Raw genomic sequence first — 23,603 nt, forward strand, 5'->3', positions numbered from 1 at the left:
GACAGGGTTCTGATTTTCCTTGCTTTTCCTGACTGGCCCACTTATTCTGCCTGGATGCCTCTATTTTATCTGCTGCACAAGCTCATCTCAGCATTTGGTAACAAGCAGAAAAGACTGTTTTCAAAACCAATAGCACTATTGGTTTTGAAAAAGAAACTGTAAGTGAACAACCTGCCCTTGTAACAGATGACACATTGAAGCTGGCATCCTGCACCTCAGCCAATATACAGAGAAAGACTCTTACAGTGGGACTTGTGACCACGTCACACCTTGGGACACCAGGCAGATGAAAGTCCAGCACGATCAAGGACCAACTGACAGCATGGACAATTTTCCCTTCCTAAGATAACACCTAGTGTGAATTCCAGCTCTGTGGACACTTGAGGAGGGTCCAGCTAGGGACAGGTAGTTCCTGGTGGCTGCTTCACACTTCCTTTGTCAGATAAACAATAAACGCTTCATCACTTAAGCAATTGTAGTTGAGGATTCTACCAACACGCACAGCTAATGTATTCTTTGTTTTTTTAAGTCTGTATTGAATTTGTTACAATATTGTTTTATGCTTTGGTTTTTTGCAGTGAGGCATGTGAGATCTTAGCTTCAAGACCAGGGATTGAACCCACACCTCCAGCACTGGAAGGTGCAATCTTAACCACTGGACTGCCAGGGAATTCCCCTAACATAGTCTAACTGATGCATTTTTTTGTGAAAGAGTCTGCAGTGAGTTTGACTAGGTCTATAAGCTGGGATGCGATGAAATGTCACAGCCATGCAGAAAATCCATCTCAAAAAAGTTCTATGAATTTAAAGGTGAATATTCACTGTGAAATAGAATGTTTCTATTCCTATGACTTAACTGTTCATTGTGAACTATTTGGAAACATTCATGGCAAGAGGTGAGAACACATACATGCATGACATATGCGTGAACTTGGATGGTAGGAACCTCTTCTGTCCTGCCCTTCAGCTGTTGGTTTTGGCCAATGACCATCTCCTCACTTATGCTGTAGTGACTTTTGCTGAATAATGGATATTGTGGGCATTAGCTTGTTTGAGGGCAGACTTCTTAAGAGAGATATACTGCTCAGGTCCAGAGTGAGTGCTTATTACTATTACTACTTATAACCGTAGCCCCCCCTCCCCCCTGCTTCCAAGTATGTTGCATTTCTCTAGAAACCAGCATAGACTTACTTCCCAGGATTTCCATCTGCATTATCTTAAGCCATAACCTCTACTGCATTTTCCTACCAGCTGTACAATTAGAAGTGTCAAAGTCTGAGTCTATTTTATCGCATACTTTAACAAAACCTTAGTGGGATGAGATCACCCAGAAAAACCAGAAAAGTCCACCAGCCCTTAAGTCACATTCATCGGTACAGCAGAAATAGCGACACTGCCTATTTTTATGACACTATGAAGCAGCCTTCTTTTTTTTCCAAATTAAAGTCTATGCCTTTGAATAGTATGTTCCCTTTCTTGGAATTATTTTTCCATGAACTCTGTGAGGAGGATACATTCTTTGTCAATTACACTGCAAAGTATTTATTTACCTGGTGGTCAATTATCTAACCATGCTAGTTGAAAGCAATGGAACTGAAGAGTGAAAGTCATAGACAGATGGTTGGATTCCTGTAGCTTCACGCAAGTACATTTGGGGACTGGTTTAAAGAAGAATAAAATTAACAGCAACTCACTATAACCAACAACCTTCTGTTCAAAGCATAAAATCACAGGTATAATGAATGATCAGAAATTAAAACAAGAAGTGCATCTGTATTCAGCTATAACATGTTCTCTGGGTATTTTTAGGGCAAATTTTGAAGAATAGATTCTTAAAAATAAATTTGATCCAAGCAACTGATTTTTTTTTCTCCTTTAAACTTTAGCTGAGTGCTCACAAGGCTTACTGAAACAAATTTTAGGAGACAGCAGTTATGGGAAACTGTAAAGCTTCTGGCAGGGAGGGCAGACAAAGTGCATGCCTTAAATAGGTAGCCAGAAGTATTAGCATGCATAATAGCATTAATAAAATTTAATGAGAGAATTTTCAGTTTACAATAGGTATATATAAATTCCCAGAAAGTAGTATCAGAGTGGAGGCTAATTAAGCCCATATGGAGAGAAATTTTGTTCATTACCCACTAAATCTAACATTCATCTTGCAATTATATGTCAGATGGGGCTGGGTGAGGTACACAGTCCAGGATTTAGGAGGCATGACCATTCATCTTCAGCATTGGAAGACTCGTTCAAAACGAATGGTGGCCGAAGAGAGTGAGGTGACAAGCATTTGGACAGATGTGGTAAGATGCTCTCAACCAGTGCTTTGTTCAAGAGCTTAGTATAGTGGAGATCTTGTTCAAATGCAGGTTCTGATTCAGTGGGTCTGGAGCAAATCGTGAGATTTTGGAGTTTGAATAAACTCCCTGTCCAAGGATCACTCTTTGAGTAGCAAAGTTCCACATTATTTGCACTTTTGTGGGTGTGGTGATTCTTTCAGAAAACCCTAGAACCATTTCCTACAATGTTGCTGGGATGTGTCAACTGGGTGGCCAGGACTTGAAGCAACTTTAGAAATATTTCTAATGTATTTCATGAATAATCTAGTCACTTGTCAGATGGCCGATTGGAAGTTGACACACATCTGAGTTCACTCCATAGGCTGCAGTGCATGAAGGCTCAGTGCCTCTGAGTGAACTGGTTGCTGTAGGTGTGGCCAAATTGGTTCCAATCTGGTGACCTTTGTGTTGACCATTTTTTTCTGCCCAGAATGTTCTTGCCCACCAAGACAGTCCCATGTTAGGTTCCTATGTGTCTTTGGCATCTCAGCTCAAATAGCACTCCTCCAAAGCCTCTGTCCAGCCAATCATTCTCCCTGACATCACCCTGCTTAAATTAAATTGTCTTACAGCACTTACTTTATGCCAATAAAGTAAACTAGTTCATTGTCTGTCTCCTCCATTCAGAACCAAAAGTTCATAATTACAGGTGCCTTCCTTGACTTGTTTTGTCATTCAGTTCAGTTCAGGTCAGTCACTCAGTTGTGTAGGACTCTTTGCGACCCCATGGACTGCAGCACGCCAGGCCTCCCTGTCCATCACTAACTCCCGGAGTTTATTCAAACTCATGTCCATTGGGTTGGTGATGCCATCCAACCATCTCAACCTCTGTTGTCCCCTTTTCCTCCCATTTTCAATCTTTCCCAGCATCAGGGTCTTTTCAAATGAGTCAGTTCTTTGTATCAGGTGGCCCAAGTATTGGAGTTTCAGCTTCAGCATCAGTCCTTCCAAAGAATATTCAGGACTGATCTCCTTTAGGATGGACTGGTTGGATCTCCTTGCAGCCCAAGGGACTCTCAAGAGTCTTCTCCAACACCACAGTTCAAAAGCATCAATTCTTCAGTGCTCAGCTTTCTTTATAGTCCAACTCTCACATCTATACATGACTACTGGTAAAACCATAGCCTTGACTAGACAGACCCTTGTTGGCAAAGTAATGCCTCTGCTTTTTAATATGCTGTCTAGGTTGGTCATAACTTTTCTCCCAAGGAGTAAGCATCTTTTAATTTCATGGCTGCATTTTTTTTCCACCAAAAGCCTAGAACAGAGTAAAGTCTGGCACAAAGAAGATGTTCACTATCTATTTGCTGTAATGAGTGAATTGTTCAGTTTTTTAAAAGAGAAGCCAAGAACAGAATTCCCCAGGAAATCTTTCAATATTTAAATGTTGGCAGCAAATTAAAACAAAACAAACAAATAAATGCCCCCAAATCAACTGTATGGGCCAAACAAAACATCTGGGAATGGATTGTTGTTCTGCATCCCCAGATCCAGTCCATTATTCTGTTAAGCCACATTAAGTCTTGGCATAGAAGCAGGAATGCACCAAAATCTGATATTCTAGAACAGGAAGAGGATTTAAAGTCTGAAGGAAATTGTGTTTTGAATCTTCCCTTCCCCATTCCTAAGATAACATACATGTGTACCAGGTACTTCCCTGTGCTGAATTTCAGCTTCTTTCTGATTAAGAAAGAACGTAGGGTTGCTATGAAAACAGTGATGAAAAATGTTGGTTTATGGTCCTATCTATTTTACTAATGAATAAGCTCAGCTGCGAATGAGTAGACAAAAAAATATACATATTCTTTCCCCAAATGGTCCTATATTTCTTCCCCTCCAATTTAGGTGTATTTCAAACTGCTTATATGAAACAGCAAGTTGTAATGCACGGATCGAACCCATGTCTCTTGCACTGGCAGGTGGATTCTTAACCACTGGACCACCAGGAAAGTCCTGTGTATTCAATTTAAAGATACTAAGGCTTCACTGTACTTGTACGCCTTGTCCGTTTCCCTTATATCATGCTTTACACAAAATGCACAAACTAAATATGGGCTGAATTAGAACAATGATGATTATAATAATGATTAATACTTATAGAACACTTTACCCAGTATTACGCATCACTGTAAGGGCTCTCCATTCTCAACAATTTTATGAGATGGGAATGATAACTATTATTCCCATTTTATAGATGAGAAAATTGAGGCCCTAAGAGGATAATGAACTTGCTCAAGATCCAGAGGAGCCAATGTTTACATCCAAGTTGTCTCAATTGCTGGGCTACAGCCTGCCTGTATTCTATACACTCCTGCCAAATGCTATACAACCAGTGCAATATCCTGACCTATCAAAAAGAATTTTACCTCTTAATTCCTCATTTCAGTGGAGACCACTGAAAACAGAGCTATTCTTAAAAAAATACTTGGTTTTAAAATCAATGATGGCAGCTTTGCCTTTTTATTTTTCACCCAGGCCGATCTCAGAACAAGTATATTATTAATAGATATAGTGCTTCAAATCCAGGCCAAAGGACAGCAAAGCAAAAAGGTTCTGAGGATCCCAGGTAGTGGGGAGAATACACACCTGCCACAGATAATCCACAAAGTATTCTATAAGTGGTAATTAAGAGTTGACTACAACATAAGACATTTTCTTTTAGGAGGAACATACTGATCTATATACTCTGAGGCCACAAAGTGGGCAGCCATCATTTGTAAAACTTGTCAAAAATTGTTTTCATTCAACACCAGCCATGAGAAGTTCTCCTTCTATATAAAAGGACCCTTTAGGAAAACTAACTCTCTAAGGATAGGATTTCGAAACAAAAGTGGACCTGAGCTATATATGGCTACAATATAGCTAAAGTGATGGTATTATTTTCTAAACTTTCTCTTTTTTTGTTGTTGTTGTTGAGGGGGTTGGCTACAAACACAAAGGGCTTAACAATTTTTAGGAATGGACTGATAGTACAAGAGTGTTTTTTGAGTTGCTAGGCAACATCAGGAAACAAATGTTCATGTTCTGAGATCACTCAGCATTCGGTCTCCCTGTGGGCAGTGTATGTGTTCCATGGCCAGGCTCTGTTCCACTTGGGCAACAGGAGTGGAACATCCCAACTGTGATGCTGATGGTCTGGAGCAGCCAAAAGACACCAATCTGTGTCTCAAAAGCAGGTGACAGTTTGCTGGCCACCTGGCAGCTGAGGTCTCCAGTCCGTTTTTGCTGGACTGGCATCATTTATCCAGATTAAGTCCTACACTTTTAATGGTTCTTTTCTGTTACTTCACTTCAATTAGCTTTCTCTGCATGTAATTATCTTTTTTCCCCCCACTATATATCTAAGGGAAGCCTGATTCACTGGTATGGGCAATTTTTTAAAAACTGAAGTACAGTGGATCTGTAATGTTATGCCAATCTCTGCTGTACAGCAAAGTAACTCAGTTTTACACATGTGCACATTACATCTGGGAACACAGAGACTTTTTTCCTGAGAATTATTTCTTTGTTTCTAAGAGATCACCTTCATTGTGAGAAGACCCATTTCAGATGATCTTTCTTAAGGATATACTGACATTGTAGTTCAGCAGGTAAGTTTGCTTCTTTCTTTGTTTAATTCCCCTAACTATTGAGTCTGGTCTTTTTGGAAAAAAAAATTACAAAGATGATATGGATGGTTCTAAAGTTAACATCACAGATGTAAATACATATTTAACTTTTAGAAACATGAATTCCTTTCCTTTTGCCCACACAATGCCCTATGGCTCATTCTTGTCATTCAGTCACTACACCTGTCTGGCAATTTGTCACCTGCTATGTAAGATGCATGGCTCACGGTATATACAGAAAAAGACACTCCAGTAATACTATTCATTTTCTTAAAGTGACAAACAGAATATAGTGTTTTAATAACTCCCATCCCATTCTCCCCTTGAAAAACAATGAAATGTAACAAAATCCTAGATCTGAACTTTAAATCAAGCTCCATTGTCAGGGATAGGCTGGCCACGACTTACCTAAAAGGGCTAGTTCGATCAGCAACAGCATCAACAGTAAAGCTCACCATCTATGCAGAGACGAACCCACTACAGGCCAATTATGAGCGAGTATCGCTGAATGCCTGATACGTATGCGCTATACGTGATAAGAAGCTGGTTCAGTAACCAGCATTTCTATAGCAACGCACACTGCTCTGCAGGCTATGTTCTGGGAAGGCAGTTAAAACTGGATTCTGCAATGTAGCTTCACTTGGAACCTGATTTTTGTCACCTCATTAGAATGAGAGTATTCAAACCAAGTAACCCAAGTTATTATGAAACAGCAGCAATTTATCATAGAGAAGATCTAAAATCATGATTTCTCAGCCACACAAGGTCAGTCGGTCACTTTCAATTCAAACCACTGACCTGGTTTGCTTATTCATAAGTGACCGTTCCCCAGGGCATCGAATCAGATTGCAGTCTGACCACCTGGGACATGGGGCAGCCATCTGCTGTCCCAGTTACTGGCTAAAGAGAGGAAATGCTATAAAAATGAACCGGCACACCATCTTTTACTGTCCCGAAAGCCTTGGCTAAGATGCATTCACCATGACCGACAAAACTGCATTTGCCCTACTGGTGAAGAAAAGCAGCTTCTTTCAAAGGTCAAACTGGCCCCTGAACATTCCTGATGAGGTCACTTTACCCCATCCCCTCAGACACACTTGCATACTCAGGCCCCAGGTCCTGGCACTGTACTGCTTTGCAAAAGAGACAGCATCATCAGAAGATCATGGGTTAAAGAAATCTGCTAATTCGTCAAAGGAAAAGATGTACACTCACTGAATAGAGGCCCCACCTTGTACCGTAAATCAAATGGCATTTTAACACGGCAGCTGCAGCAAAATCAGCACTGCCAGGAAATGCGGCAAAAGTTTTGACTCTAATGTGTGAAAGTCAGGCTTTTTTAAAAAAAAATCTTTTTTCCTGAGAGTCCACACCACTATCAACCAATTCATAGTGTTGTAACATTTTAAACAAAATCCAACTTCTGTTCTGCTAAGTCGCTTCAGCTGTGTCCGACTCTGTGCGACCCCACAGACAGCAGCCCACCAGGCTCCGCCATCCCTGGGATTCTCCAGGCAAGAACACTGGAGTGGGTTGCCATTCTGTTCTAAGAGACTATTAATCTATTAGGTCACCTTGGATGAACATGTGGGTTAAAATATGGAGATGATAATTTTTTTAATGGGAAATTCTTTGCCTGCTCCAAAACAAAACAAAACAAAAAAACCAAAAAACTAACCGTCATTCAAGAAAAAGAAAACTGTGAAAAACAGTAGCACCAAATCTAATCCACTCTAATGGTATTAGGAAGGGAGTATCTCTAATACACGCTGGAGAGCATGTGGAGAAAAGGGAACCCTCCCACACTGTTGGTGGGAATGTAAGTTGGTGCAGCCACTATAGAGAACAGTATGGAGGTTCCTTAAAAAACTAAAAATAGAGCTACCACATGATCCAGCATTCCCACTCTTGGGCATATATCTAGAGAAAACCATAATTTGAAAGACTATATGGACCCCAATGTTCACTGCAGCACTATTCACAATAGCCAAGACTTGGAAGCAACCTAGATGCCCAACAACAGATGAATGGGTAAAGAAGATGTGGTTCAAATATACAATAGAATATTACTCAGCCATAAAAAAGAATGAAATAATGCCATTTGCAGCAACATGGAAGGACCTAGAGATTATCATACTAAGGTCAAGTAAGTGAGACAAAGACAAATTATCATATTATATCACTTATATGTGGAATCTAAAAAAAAAAGTGAGTACCTCTACGTTCCTCTCATGAGTAAACTTTCAGTTATCCAGCAGTCAGGGATGGAAGTAATTGAATTAGCATTAAAATGTATATTGCCCTATAACCAAGGTGTTATCACTAAGCATCAGCTGTCATTCGGGGTAAAGTGCTGGAGGGCTGCCTGGATAACAGGAAGCACAGACTGACTGAATCAGGCACCTTGTTTGGCCCTACAGATGGAGAATACACTTGCATTTTAATAATAAATGGTAAGAGCTCCCCTATGGAATGCATCTTAGATCAGAGGTCACAAACTTTTTCTGAAACAGTCCAGATAGTAAATACTTTTCACTTTGTGGGAACAATTCTGTTGGCACAGGAAAAGCTCTCACAGACCACACATGAACAAACAGGCATGGTTGTGTTCTAATGTCGTACTCCACTTGGGCTGCTGTAACAAAATTAACTGGGTGGCTTATAAACAACAGAAATGCACTCTTCATTCTGGAGGATGCCAAGTCCAAGATCAAGGTGCTGGCTGATTCAGTGTCTGGTAAGAGCTGGCTTCATTGGTTCACAGATGGTGCCTTCTCATTGTGTCCTCACATGTGGAAGGGCCAAGGGAATCCTCTGGGGCCCCTTTCATAAGGTGACTAATCCCATTCATGGGGGCTGCCCCCTCATGACCTCATGACCTCCAACGGCCCTACCTGGCTAATACCATCATCACTTTGGGCATTAGGATTCTAATATACGAATTTGGGGAGAACACAAACATTCAGTCCATAGCACTTAATAGAATTTTATTCAGGGATGCTTAGATTTCATATAATTTTCATGTGTCATTATATACTCCTCTTTTGATTCTTTCTTCAAGCATTTAAAAGTGTAAAAACCATTCTAAGCTTTCAGGCCATAGTTGACCCTTACTTAAATGAGAAATTCTTAATGAATTCACAAGTTACTGTTCTGGCTGTTAAACACTTTGAAATACAAGTACTTTGATTTACCCGAAAAGGAGATCAATTAAAGTGATAAACTGGTTTGAAATGATAATTGTATTTGAATTAATCATAAATAGTAGATAATTAGTAAATAGTGCTACATGCTTCAGATGTGTTCCTATTTTTTCCCCTGATCTTATAATACTCTTGGAACTTTTCATTTAACTGCAATAATTTAATTTCTACTTAAATAATGACATTATGGATTATATGTAATAGTAGAAACACCCTTATGAAATATGTAGGCTTCTATTGAGCTAAGTTAAAGAACATATTTCTTTGAAATGTCCATCCAATCTTAAAGACAAAGTTTTCAGAAAACTTGTTCTAATTCATTTGATCACTTTTGAATGACTTTCCAAATGTTGCCTTTTCAAACAATCTGTTGGAGCCTGGAACTCGACAGTTACAATTTTCACTGTATATGCTAAGTTAAAAAGACCATTTAAGTGGAACTAGATCAACCATACAATGAAGATTCTCAATGACAAAAGGCTCAATGCCATCGAGATTATTTCCAGAGAGGAAGTAGAGAATTGGATAACTTGCTTTTTAGAAGCTTCATGACAATGCACATTTGTTTTCACTGATTTCTACAGTGTATTAATTTCCTTTTGCTCCTGTAATAAACAACCACAAACTTAGGAGCTTAAAACGACACAAGTGGGTATCTCTTATTTCTAGAGATCAGAAGCCTGAAATCGGTTTCACTGGGCTTAAGTCAGAGGATCAGTAGGGCTGGTTCTTTCTGGAGACTGAGGAAGAATCCATTTCAGTGCCTTGTTTCCAGCTTCTCAGGGCTGCCTCTGTTCCTTGGCTCGTGGTCCCTTCCTCCATTTTCAAAGTGCATCCCTCCAATTTCTGCTTCCATCATTATGTCACCATCTCTGATTCTGATTCCTCCTGCATCTTGCTTATAAGGACTGTTGTGGTTATAGTGGATCTATGAGGATAACAATCCAGGAGAATTTCCCCATCTCAAGCTTCTTAACTGAATCACATTGGCAAAGTCCCTGTACCATATAAAGTCATATTCACAGGGTCCAGGGGTTAGGATGTGGAGCTTTTTGGGGGAGGGGGCAATTTTTCAGTCCACCCCAGACATCAAAGAAAAAAAAATTTAAATAAGCTTTTGATCTTCGTGATCTGTATACAAAATAAACTAAGGAGAGCAAGGATGCTGCTTCTACAGACCTGTGCCATGTTGTTACGATGAATCTGTGTATAACTCCCTAGCGAAAGCATCACTGTATTAGGAATACAGCCTTTTATACCCCAGCCTTATTTATCTCTTTTCAAATCCATCCATTCAAAAATGAAGAGGCAGGAAGGAGTAGAAGAAACATAGCAGCAGGGATAGAAGCTCTAGGATGGAGAAAATACAATACAACTGTGTTCTCTCTCCAGACAACCACTCAACGCATCATTCTTTAAACATACAGATATAGATCTAAACATATATAGATATAGATATATAGATATGTAAAGGTAAATGTATAGAACCATCTTTATTACCAATGTTATAATATCTTAAACTGCTCTGAATCTTAAAATATCTAAATGCTCCTCATCTGATTCAATCATTCAGCAAACATTTTAGCTGGGTGCCTTGCAAGTGCCAGGGACTGTTCTGGATCATGAGGATTCAGAGATAAGGAAGACTCAATGAGGACACGGATAATGACTGAGACACTGTAAGGCCATGTTCTTACAGACTTCTAGTGCCACTGCTAAATGGACAATATGCTTAGGAGGGACCAAATTACTGGTTGGAGGATAGAACCATCTTTATTACCAATGTTATAATATCTTAAACTGCTCTGAATCTTAAAATATCTAAATGCTCCTCATCTGATTCAATCATTCAGCAAACATTTTAGCTGGGTGCCTTGCAAGTGCCAGGGACTGTTCTGGATCATGAGGATTCAGAGATAAGGAAGACTCAATGAGGACACGGATAATGACTGAGACACTGTAAGGCCATGTTCTTACAGACTTCTAGTGCCACTGCTAAATGGACAATATGCTTAGGAGGGACCAAATTACTGGTTGGAGGATGGAGAATGTAATTTGAGAGGAGAGACTCTGCTCATCCAATCATGCAATGTGACAAGTTATGAGGGAGACCCAGGAATATCCAGGGAACAGCAAACAATTTGGTGTGGGCGCGTGGAGGGTGTGCAGGAGACAGAGGCTGGAAGTGAGCTGGAGGGCTGGGCGGGGGCAGCTCTGAAGACATCTGTGTGCTGTGCTAACGAACGTGGACAGCCACATGATGAGTAGATCTGAGATGTTCTTACGTGGCAAAGGGTCTGTGGTTCTGACAGACAACCCAAGTGACAACCCAGAAGCCCTGGTAGAGGGAAGGAGAGTGGCAGACAGGCAGACAGCTGCAGGGATTGGCCAGAAAGAAGTCTGTACCCAGACAGAGGTTAACGAAGGAGATGAGAAGGTAGGTTGAAGAAATGCTGATCTGACATCAGCACGACCTTGCAAAGGACCAGACGTGGCTGCCAATGGTGCAGGGAGGTGAAGCAAAAGAATAAATGAGGTGGGGAACATCCCTCTGGGCTCTCAATGCAGGGGGGCCTGGTTTGACCCATCAGGGAGCTAGATCCCACATGCTGCAAAGAAGATTCTGCATGCTGCAACTAAGACCTGGAACAGCCAAATAAATAAAAACTAAATAAATAAATATTAAAAAAAAGAATAAATGGGGGGTAACTCTGAGGTTTCTACTGGTAGATGGTACCCTTAACAAAGAGAGGAGACACAGAAATGTACAGGCATAAAGGCAGAAGTGTGACTGTCTATTACAGGCACCTGAATCTGAGTTTCCTATAGGATATCTAAAGACAGATGTCTAATAGACAGTCAGGAACACAGATCAGAGAGCAGACTTGGGTGCATGGGTGGCTGTGTGAGTATGTGAAGTCAGTGGATGCAGCTCCAATGACTGCATATAAAGTGAATGAGGAGCTGGGCCCACGGCAGAGCCCATATGGCAGGATAGGAGGGCCCTGGGGGACACTGAGTTAGAGAGCCAAGGGAGGTGGCCTTCCTGTCTAGAGAAAAGAAACCCTCTAATGCTTCAGAGACATAAACGGCATGAAGAGGTCACTTGATTCCACAATCAGGCAGCTGCTGCTGAATATCACGACTGTGGTTTCAGGAGACTGGGAGACAGAAGCAGGATTGAAGTGAGTGAGAAGTGGGAGCAGTATGTGGACAACAATCCTTCAAGAAATCTGGGCTAACTAGGACTTCCCTGGTGGTCTACTGGTCAGGGAACTAGGATCCCACATGCCGTGGAGCAACTACTGAGCCCATGCTCCTAACTACTGAGCGCATGTGCTGCAACCAGAGTCTGTGTGCCACAGTGAAAAATTCCACACGACACAAGAATCCTTCATGCTGCAACTAAGACCCAACACAGCCAAACATGTAAATAAATAAAAACTGAGCAAACAAGAATCTGGAAAAGAGTGGTCTAGATGTCATGGTTTGAGAAACCCTTCTGCAGAGTGGTAAAGAAACCCTTATCTTTGCTTACTTTGTAAACTCTTAAGGTATACTATGTACCAGGCTCTGAACTAGGCTTCTTACAAATATTAACTCATTATTCCCTGGGGAGGTGAACTTGATGTGTCAACTTAATTAGGCCACAGCACTCAGATATTTGATCAAACACGCCTGGAGGTGGCTGTGAAGGTATTTTTAAGATGAAATTAACATTTAAGTTAGTAGATTTAAATCAATTGATTGAGTAGATGATGCTTCCTGTAGGTGGGCCTCATCTAATTAGTTGAAGGCCTTAAGAAAAAGGTGGACCTCCCCCAAGCAAGAGGAAATTCTGCCAGCATATGGCCTTTTGGACTCAAACTGCAACATTAGTGCTTCTCTGGGTCTCCAGTCTGCCAGTCCATCCTTCAGATTTTGAACTTGCCAACCTCTTCAAGTGTATCAGCCAGTTTCATAAAAGAAATCTCTCTCCCTCACACAGACACACAGACACACACACACACACATACACACACATACAAACAGGCACATACATAACACACCCACCCACACACCCACATCCTATTGGTTCTGTTTCTCTGGAGTACTCTGACAAATAAACACTCTCTCCATAACATTGCTGCTAAGTCGCTTCAGTCGTGTTCGACTCTGTGCGACCCCATAGACGGCAGCCCACCAGGCTCCGCCATCCCTGGGATTCTCCAGGCAAGAATACTGGAGTGGGTTGCCATTTCCTTCTCCAGTGCATGAAAGGGAAAAGTGAAAGTGAAGTTACTCAGTCATGTCCGACTCTTAGCGACCCCACGGACTGTGGCCTACCAGGCTCCTCCATCCATGGGATTCTCCAGGCAAGAGTACTGGAGTGGGGTGCCATTGCCTTCTCCGTCCATAACATTAGGTACTATTATTATTCCCATCTCACAGTTGAGAAAACTATGGCACAGAGAGGTTATGTAACTTGGCCAGGATCACACAGCTAATAGCTAGCAGAATTGAAATTCTAATTCACTGTGCCTCAGAGTCCCTGCTCTTAACCACACACTCTACTTTGGAGCACTGCCATGACGTGTTGGGGACCAACCTAGGTGGACAATGGTGAGGAGGAGAACATACAAGGGACTAAGAGCCTCAGTCAAAATGCATACTGTACAAGTGAGGAAACAGGACAGGTGATTGGCCTGGGGTGGGCCTTAGAGTTTCCCAAATGGCAGATCCAGGGCTTCAGGAGGCAAAACGCAAGCTTTCCCCTCTCCTTCTACTTTCTGTCCCTGCTTCATTATCCACATCCTTTCCTCCCTTCAGAATTTCTATCTTCATCAGGGGTTCCCTCAAGTCACTTTCTCATGGGAGTCCAGGACTCCTTACATCCTGACCAGGAATATGTGACTCAAAGAGTCACCAAGCCATGCAGAATGCACACCAATGACAAAGTGCCCACGTGACCCAGCACCACATGTCCACGTGTCAGGATGATCCTTCTAACAATGTCAAGTTTGATGCAACTGGTAAAGCCATGGAATTCAACACAAATAATTACGCAGTCTGTTAGTAATTGTTTGGAAAATGAAACAAAACCAACATAAAACAAACCATAACCCCTGCAAACTCCAGAAAGCCCAACAAGCATTTATTTCCAAATATAAATTCCTAGAACTGGAATTTGACTACTCAAAGAATTAGGTGTCTTTGAAAATACATTTGATACCAAAAATCTCCCAAGAATTTGTATGCATGGTCTAACAATTTAAAACTCTGAATTACGTTATCTGAAAACTTGTCTTTTCAAGTTTTACTTTCATGGGATTGAGAAACCAATGGGGTATAAGGTCCATTGTGCTGTCAAAATCCTAAACACAAGCATGTACTCCTTCCTGTAATCTTACTACAAATGTCAACTGTAAAACTTTCTGGAGGAAAAGTCATAATACATATTAAAAGCTTTAGAATTTTGTACTTTTTGAAGTCAGCAATTCTTCTTTTAAAGTTTTATCCTAAGGAAATAATCATGGCCATATACAAAGATTTAGCTACAAAGACATTTATCCCAGCACTGGTAAGAATAGTAATTTTTTTTTTTCTAATTGTAAGAGATTGAGCAGCTGAATTATGACATAAACATACAAGGGGATACTATGCAATATTAATATTGACATTGCAGAATAACCATTGCTATGGAATAATAATGCCAGGGAAAGATGTTCATGATAACAAATGCTTTTTAAAGGCAAGTTATAGAACAGTACATAGCATATAATCCCCTTCATGTTAAATGTGTAATTTCTGGAAGGCAGCCTCTAAGAGGGTCCATGATGCCTACTCCTGCTGTTCATACACCTATGTGGTGCTCCCTGTATTGGAACAGCAGTGGGCTCTGTGACCACCAGCATATGGAAAGAAGGAAGAAGAGGCCACTTTGATCTTTGGTGACAAAAGACCTAAGTCACCTAATGGTGACTTTCATTTTGCTCCTTTGCCCGTTTGTTTGTTGTTGTTATTGTTTAGTTGCTAAGTTGTGTCTGACTGTTTTGTGACCTCATGGGCTGTAGCCCATCAGGCTCCTCTGTCCATGGGATTTCCCAGGCAAGAATACTGGCGTGGGTTGCCATGCCCTTCTCCAGATCTTCCCTAACTAGGGATTGAAGCCGCATCTCCTGCATTGGCAGGTGGATTCTTTACCACTGAGCCACCTGAGATCTTGTACTTTTTGTCTGTCAATTTCTCTTGGGTCACTTCCTCCACAGCTCAGTGGAACCAAGCTGTCATGGTGTGAGTGGCCCTGTGGGGATGCCCATGTGGCAAGGCATTGAAGCCTCTGGCCACCGGCCAGTGAGGACCTGACGCCTGAAAGCACATTGGCAGCCCCTGCTGGATCCTGAGATGAGCTGGCTGACAGCCTGACTGCAACCTTGCTCAAGACCTGACTCAGAACCACCCAGCTCGGTTGTGCCTGGGTTCCTGACTCTGGGATCCTGACTCCCCGAAACGATGATGTTCACTGTTGTTTTTTGTTTTTTTCACTGTTGTTTAAAGCTGCTGAGTTTTAGGGCCGTCTGTTATGCCGCAAAAGATAACCAATATACACATGCATAGTGCAATGGCTGGAAGGAAATGCAGGCTCATCTCCCAAGATACTGTGTGTTCAGATCCAGGCCTATTGCACTATATTAAACATGACAATAAAGAGAGTCACAAGAATTTTTGGTTTCCCAGTGTGTTAAAAGTTCTGTTACACTATACTTTAGTCAATTAAGTATGCAACAGCATTATGCCTAAAAAAAGCTAATGTACCTATTTAAATTAAAAACTACTTTATTGTGAAAAATGCCTACCATCATCTGACAACACATGGTTGCCACAAATGTTCAATTTGTAAAAAATGCAATATCTGCAAAGTTCAATAAAGCAAAGTCTGCTTGTAATCCAAAATATGATTAGTGGGTTTCTCTAGGTGATTTTTAGTTTCTTTTTTTGTATAATATTGGCAATGTTTTCTTCCTTTTTCAGAAAAAAGAAAACCATAAGACCAAGAGAGATTATGGGATCTTCTAAAGAATGAAAGGATAAAAGATTGGGAGAGGCAATTAAGTCTAATAACCTTTAAAGATTCTTCTCAAGCAAATTAGCTTAAGTGTGAAAAAAAAAAAAAAAGGTGTAAGCCTTACCCACCAGAAACCATGCAAAGCGCTGTGAGCAGCAGCATTCAATAACTTCAAGGAAAAGAGACTAGCACAGGCTTCTTAAAAGGGAAATCGAACAGTAATGAAGTCATCCACTAGCCGATTGTTGGCACGAGAGTTTGCTTACCCAGTTTCTGGTCAAACCGCCACGCCGTAACATAGGCATTGTGCCTCAGACTGCTCTGTGTGGCCAGGGGCACGGTGACATAAATGGGGCCATCCACCAGCACCGGCGTTCCATCACTGCTGAGCAAGTGGACGCTGACGGCTGTGACAGGGGTTAGGTCGTACCTGGTGCTGTTTCCTGGAAGCAAGAGGCAGTCTCCATCACATGCACACACAGGACCTAGGTGGGGCTGCAGAAACTGTTTACAGAAAAATTTAATGGCTAACATCTACAAGGATTGGGCCTCCTACAAACCAGGGACTGCATTCAGTATCTTATATGCACAGTCCTCACCATGACGTCCTAAGGTAGGTAAAATCCCCATTTTACACATAAACAAACTGAGGCTCAGAGATGGAAGTCATGGAAACAGGCCTATAGATAGACATTAGTGTTTTGTAGGGCTGAGATCCAAGCTCAGGTCTGTCCATTCTAACCACTGTCCTGTGCTTTCAAAAGGAGTTTCAAAGGGGAAGGGGGACTGTCTGTATTGGGAGAGAAGGTATGTGTGTGAAACCCTGAAATCAGCTTCTCTACAAAGAGAGACCTGTACATCACCATAGTGGAACCAAATGTTTTAAATCAGAGACTGCTTTTAAAAAAGAAAAAAAAAAAGTGAATTTCTTCAAGGAGTACTTCAAAATATTAACTTCTACTAAAAGGACACTATTGAAAACTTGCACTTGAAATATTTATGAGTTATTTTGGTTGCCATTGTTATTTTGATCTGTTTAAAAGGAATTTAATATACCAATTATTCTACATTAGAGGCCTTTTCTCCAAGCCAATGGTTTAATGACTATCTACTTTACAGATTAATTGGGGAATGCTTATGAAAGTGGTATTATATTTATACACTTAAGGGATCCATTTGAGAAGAACTTTTCTCCAGTGAAATATAATATATCATACAAAATGTATTTGGTCATAATTTAAAATCTTCCCTTGAATACAATGAAAACACACTGATAGAAAAATTTAAGCTACATTAGAACATAATTTATAGGATTTCTTATTAAGCTCCTTATATATCTATCTACTTATCAATTAACTACCTGAGTTAATGCAAACCTCCAGCTAGGACTAAATTTAAACACTTAAAACAAATCTAGTGAATTTGAGAGTTTCAACAACCAGTGGTAGCTAACCTCTTTGCAGAGCAATTTCTATACAGCTAATGTTAGCACTACCTTTTATGATTCACATCCATCTCTGTTTTCCAATGAAGAAAAAGGGATGGAAATGAGGATTTCATCAAAAGGTCCACATTGGAAGCATAGATTCAAGTTCTGAAATCTTTTAACCTGACCATTTCATTGTAGGGAGAACAGAACCAAAACCTAGAATTCACCATCTTTTTTGTCACAACATCCTGTGGACGGAGGACCTAAATGTATCCATTGCCCAAAGGTGACACAGAAGCAAAGCCAGATCTCTCTAGGCTCTGCTGAACTCTCCGGATGAGACAGGACTTAAAGACAGATTACGTGACCTGACTTTACATAAGCAACTTACAGATAACGTTTTCAGTTAGGTAATGCTGCTTCTTTTTTCAAAAAAAAAAAAATTAAAAAGATTTTTTTTGATATGGACCATTTTAAAAGTCTTTATTGAATTTGTTACAGTATTGCTTCTGTTTTTTTTTTTAATTGCTTTTTTTTTTTTTTTGCCTTTTTGGCCATGAGGCATGTGGGATCTTAGCTCCCTGATCAGGGATCGAACCCACACCCCCTGCACTGGAAGATGAAGTCTTAACCACTGGACCACCAGGGAAGTCCCCAAGGCTGCTTCTTTCATTAAAACACCAGGCAGGAAATCTATCCCCGGAAGCAGCAGGTAGAGCAGAAAAGTACTCCACTCTCACCCTCTATCCTTTCCTTCCACTTAACACTGCCTCTTGATTCTTAGAAATGGCATCCCCGTTGTCCCCACTTATCCCCTTTTGAGTTTTCATTTCCTATAATCTTGCACATCCCTGGCCCAGGAAGCCTGAGTCCCTGTAACAGATCTGCCACCAACTGATTATGTGGCCTCTCACAAGTTACTTTACTCTTCTGTGGTCTGTTGCTCTGAGCTGCAAAACTAAGGAGGCTAGACTAGATGCTTTCTTATGAATCCATAGAAAGAAACGAACTGTACTACAAACATTTCGAAGTAAGAACAGCACTGAAGAAAGAGGGATATTCATTTAAAGCAAGTGTACTACTAGGTGCATGCGATTTAACATTCTTTAGAAAGTTCTCTATTCAAAGACATGGCAGGCAATTATATCTGCTTTCTTGAGGGCTCTCTCCCTCATGCTTCCACTCCATACCTTCCAAAGGACTCTCGACTGTCCCATTTTTTTTTATTCTGGACCCACTCATGCTTTGAAGGGCTACACTGTTTACCTTCCAGCCCTTCTTATGAGACTGCAACTCCTTACAAAACACTGAGTTCTCTATACAAGGACTCTCTCCATCTTGATGTTCCATCCTGATGTTACCTGACTCCCATCACATCCCAACAAAGACAAGCAAAAGCAGCACCCCAGGACCAAGCTAGGAGGCCACCAACTCATCACTTAGAACAAAAGGGTTTTTGCCCAGATAGCATCCAAAGTTCTGTTTGGCTTTGCACGTTAGTCATATTACCGACGCCTCTCTGTCTTCCTGGAGTTGCCAGCAGAAGTAATTTCTTAAAAACCCTTGAGAACATCACAGAGCAGGTCTCGGCTTTCTTAGCAACCACAGGGGAAGCATGAGGCTGTGAGGATGCACAGGGAAGAGAAAGTGAGGAAGCAACTGAAAGCTCCACGTGGCTGCATTTCTACAGCTCTGGAAACTCCTTCAACGTGGGGGCGGGGATAAACAACCCCTCTTAGGACACACCAGGGAAGCCAGTCACTCTCTAATCACATTTATGGTCTCTATTTACTTCACTGAATTCTACTGATAACCTGCCATCTCACATGGATTAGTGTGGTCCAGGCTCTCACAATAAGTTGAAATCTCTTAGATGCATTTTATAAAACAGGAGGCAAAGGTGGGGCAGAAGAGAAGCCCCAGTTGATGGGCTGCTGGGGTGCTAAGTGGACACCACACTGGTGGTTGTCTTTCCTGGGAGGAGGCCTGATTCTTCCTAGGTCAACTGGCCAGTTATTTCAGTGGAAAACAAGCTGAATACAACCTTCCAAAGACTTTCTCTCTTCCCTCTGAAACAACAGAGTGATTTTAAAATAAAAAAACTCCCCTAAAATCAATTGTCCTATATCTTCTCTCTGCCTTACCATCATCTCTCATTTTACAATTTATTCAAGACATCTTGGAATTGGGGCACAGAAAAATGAATGAGGTCGTCCCGCCAACTTGGGGGTTTTATGAAGGAGGCTGGATTGGAGGTTTCATGATGACCTCAGATTATCATGTTCCCTGAAATACTACTTCCCTCCCAGGCCTATCCATTTAAATGAAAAGTCAACTTTTTTCCCCAACAATATTCACTTAAGATGAACACCATGCAACTCTTATGGGTGTTGGTGATTGACTATTTATTGCATCATTATCACACAAACATTCAAGGAAGAAGAAACATTTCTCAAAACAGGTACCACAGAGGGAAGAAAAGTGGGTAACAAATCACCAGGTGACCTTGAACTGTAACCAGACATTTATCCACATTCTATAAAATGGATCATATGTTGCAGGGATAAAAGGCTTTTGCAGGACGATCAGTTTCTGTAAAGCACTAGACAATTAGGTGAAATTCAATCAAAGCGTCCCCGGGAAATGCAGCAAAGTACTCACCTCATGGGATTCAACCCAGAACAGTCTTTGTTTTTCAAGTTTATGTTGTGACTCATGCAAAATATTGGGGAAAGGAAAAGGGGGAGACAAGAAAATGACTCAGGAATTGAGACTCCACCACCCTCTGTTCACCAGGAGGAGGAACGGGGACCACGTTAGCATGGAGTTCTCTTGGGCACAAATGGAGGTAAAAGGCGGTCTTTCACTGATAAGGAATTATTACCTATTTTCTGACTGGTGGCTTTTAGTTTCTGTGATCTTTGAGCACTGTGGGTCCCGCCGGCATAGGGTGAGAATGACTGAGTGGGCTTACAGATCTGCCAGGAGATGATTCAAAATTGACTATAAAGCCTGAACACTCTTCGCCGAGTGGAAGGCAGAAAGAGTAAGCTCAGAGAAAGGGAGGCTGTGAGAAAAGGCTGGATGGACTCAGCCCGTGCAGCCCAGAGCCTCTCCGCCCCGAAGTGCTCCCTGTACTGGTGGCCAGGGGTGCTGCTCTGCTCCTCTGGGAATCAGATTCAATGCCACCCACTCTTTCCCTTCCAGCGACATGTGGCGAGTGGGGGTGTACATCTTTGCACAGCTGGGCAGGCTGCTCCACCAAAAATGTTCCAGGGGTGAGTGGAGTGAGGTTGAAAACGGGACAGCAAACCTCCAACTCTGATCTGACACTTGAAAAATTCAATGAAAAGAACCTCTGGGAATTAAATGTATTTAGGCAGCCAAAGGAGAGCTCAGAGAAGGTACTTAAGGCAACTGGTCCCAAGCAGAAAGGTTCAGCAATTCAAATTCATGAAAACTGAACCCCGCAGTGGTGCAGACTGAATTCCTTAAATGACGGTTTCAATGCAACAGAACTTGTGGACAGATCTCCCCTTCTGCACCTCTGGTCCTCCCACTTAGAAAGATACAAACACCTATAAAAGATGCAAACACAGATTTCTCTGGCAGAAGAGAGATGAGGTTTTTACCTGTTCCGTTTCCATCTAATCCTCGCAAATAAGGAAAGCCGTCCACCTCGGAGGGGGAGCTGGCGGCCGTGAGAAAGGCGGTCAGGTCACTGTAGCTGGTGTTCTCCGGCAGCCGCAGGGCTCTTCTCTGGAAGTGCACTCGAGGCTGCGGCCGGGCACCTGCAGATATCAACCTCTGAGTTACCTCCCGGAGAAGCGGTTTCTGTTTTTAGAAAACACAAACCCCGGAGAGGCTCCTCTAAGGTTTCAGCGTGGCTCCCCTGCCCCCACTCCTCCCCACATCCCTTCTCACGGCCCATTCACGCGGGGCACAGAGATGTGACAACATGCTATTATGGGGACAGAAATAATAGCCCATTGTCACGTCTGCTTTGACACAGGATGTTATTTAGGTTTTTCACAAAAAGCTCTATTTGTGAGCAGTCTTTTCACTGCCCAGTCTTGGCCTATGGGTAGGGGTATCGTTTTGGGAAAGAACGTCTACATAAGTGAAATGAGTAGATGGCAATTAACTTCTTGAAACACACAAGGCAAGACAAATCCTTTGAGACTGTTACAAATACATCCTTAGTCTTCCTGGCAAAATCTGGTCTAAGTGCACAGACCATGCTGGAGCACAGCAGGCGGCAGACATGCCGCTGGACAAGAAACGCAAACGAGAACCCACGGTGAAATGTCTCTCGGCCTTCCGTCTACTCTGGTGGATGCATCCAACTCCTAACTATTATGTTACAGATTTTTTCTTTCTTTCTTTCTTTTTTTACTTTACAATATTGTATTGGTTTTGCCATACATTGACATGAATCCTCTATGGGTGTACATGTGTTCCCCTTCCAGAACCGCCCTCCCACCTCCCTCCCCATCCCATCCCTCTGGGTCATCCTGGTGCACCAGCCCCGAGCACCCTGTATCATGCATCAAACCTGGACTGGTGATTCGTTTCACATATGATAATTTACGTGCTTCAATGCCATTCTCCCATATTATCCCGCCCTCACCCTCTCCCATAGAGTCCAAAAGGCTGTTCTATACATCTGTGTCTCTTTTGCTGTCTTGCATACAGTGTTATCTTTACCAACTTTCTAAGTTCCATATATATGCATTAGTATACTGTATTGGTGTTTTTCTTTCTGGCTTACTTCACTTGTATAATAGGCTCCAGTTTCATCCACCTTATTAGAACTGATTCAAATGTATTCTTTTTAATGGCTGAGTAATATTCCATTGTGTATATGTACCACAGCTTCCTTATCCATTCGTCTGCTGATGGACATCTAGGTTGCTTCCATGTCCTGGCTATTGTAAACAGTGCTGCGATGAACATTGGGGTACATGTGTCTCTTTCAATTCTGGTTTCCTCAGTGTGTATGCCGAGGGATTGCTGGGCCATATGGCCGTTCTATTTCCAGTTTTTTGAAGAATCTCTACACTGTTCTCCATAGTGGCTGTACTAGTTTGCATTCCCACCAACAGTGTAAGAGGGTTCCCTTTTCTCCACACCCTCTCCAGCATTTATTGCTTGTAGACTTTTGGATAGCAGCCATTCTGACTGGTGTGAAATGGTACCTCATTGTGGTTTTGATTTGCATTTCTCTGATAATGAGTGATGTTGAGCATCTTCTCATGTGTTTGTTAGCCATCTGTATGTCTTCTTTGGAGAAATGTCTGTTTAGTTCTTTGGCCCATTTTTTGATTGGGTCGTTTATTTTTCTGGAATTCAGCTGCAGGAGTTGCTTGTATATTTTTGAGATTAATTCTTTGTCTGTTGCTTCGTTTGCTATTATTTTCTCCCATTCTGAAGGCTGTCTTTTCACCTTGCTTATAGTTTCCTTTGTTGTGCAGAAGCTTTTAATTTTAATTAGGTCCCATTTGTTTATTTTTGCTTTTATTTCCAGTATTCTAGAGGTGGGTCATAGAGGATCCTGCTGTGGTTTATGTCAAAGAGTGTTTTGCCTATGTTTTCCTCTAGGAGTTTTATAGTTTCTGGTCTTACATTTAGATCTTTAATCCATTTTGAGTTTATTTTTGCATATGGTGTTAGAAATTGTTCTAGTTTCATTCTTTTACAAGTGGTTGACCAGTTTTCCCAGCATCAATTGTTTATGTTACAGATTTTTATGATGAGCCTCTTGAAGGGATGTGAGAACCGCTCCTTCCAGGAAACCCTGTGCAGAACGATGACTTGAGCCGACAGCCCTGTTAGATAGTTACCTTGTGACACCATCCGCAGTTTGACTTTGCTCCAGATCTTGTTTTGACTGTAAAACCTGAACCCGTTTTTATCTAATGATGTAGTGAGGGTCATGAGACATAAATGTACTAAATCAGTTTGCACACAACCAGCAAA

General features: G+C 41.6%; 1 protein-coding gene and 1 long non-coding RNA gene across 12 annotated transcripts in view; one reads left to right on the forward strand and one right to left on the reverse strand.

Annotated features, from left to right (window-relative positions):
- Positions 1-23,603, reverse strand: part of FAM171A1 (family with sequence similarity 171 member A1) — a 168,657-nt gene that overhangs the window by 13,133 nt on the left and 131,921 nt on the right. For 9 of the 10 annotated variants that reach the window (XM_081553601.1, XM_081553600.1, XM_081553592.1 and 6 more), the window contains 2 exons: positions 21,257-21,415; positions 16,462-16,638 (listed from right to left, as the gene is read on the reverse strand). In XM_081553601.1, the coding sequence (XP_081409727.1) occupies positions 16,462-16,638; positions 21,257-21,415 (336 nt within the window). The remainder of the gene's footprint in view (positions 1-16,461; positions 16,639-21,256; positions 21,416-23,603) is intronic. The other variant, XM_081553595.1, reaches the window with a different exon arrangement.
- On the forward strand, positions 5,331-17,416 carry LOC145531380 (uncharacterized). Of its 2 annotated transcripts, none has more exons than XR_014072388.1 (3): positions 5,331-5,515; positions 5,856-5,929; positions 15,399-16,083. It is a non-coding gene; the product is annotated as an uncharacterized LOC145531380 (long non-coding RNA). The 2 variants fall into 2 exon arrangements; XR_014072389.1 differs by lacking the exon at positions 15,399-16,083 and adding an exon at positions 16,162-17,416 and having other exon boundaries at positions 5,366-5,515.

This window comes from Giraffa tippelskirchi, chromosome 13 (genome assembly GCF_054371585.1).
Source record: "Giraffa tippelskirchi isolate mGirTip1 chromosome 13, T2T-mGirTip1v1.2.pri, whole genome shotgun sequence".
NCBI lineage: Eukaryota > Metazoa > Chordata > Mammalia > Artiodactyla > Giraffidae > Giraffa > Giraffa tippelskirchi.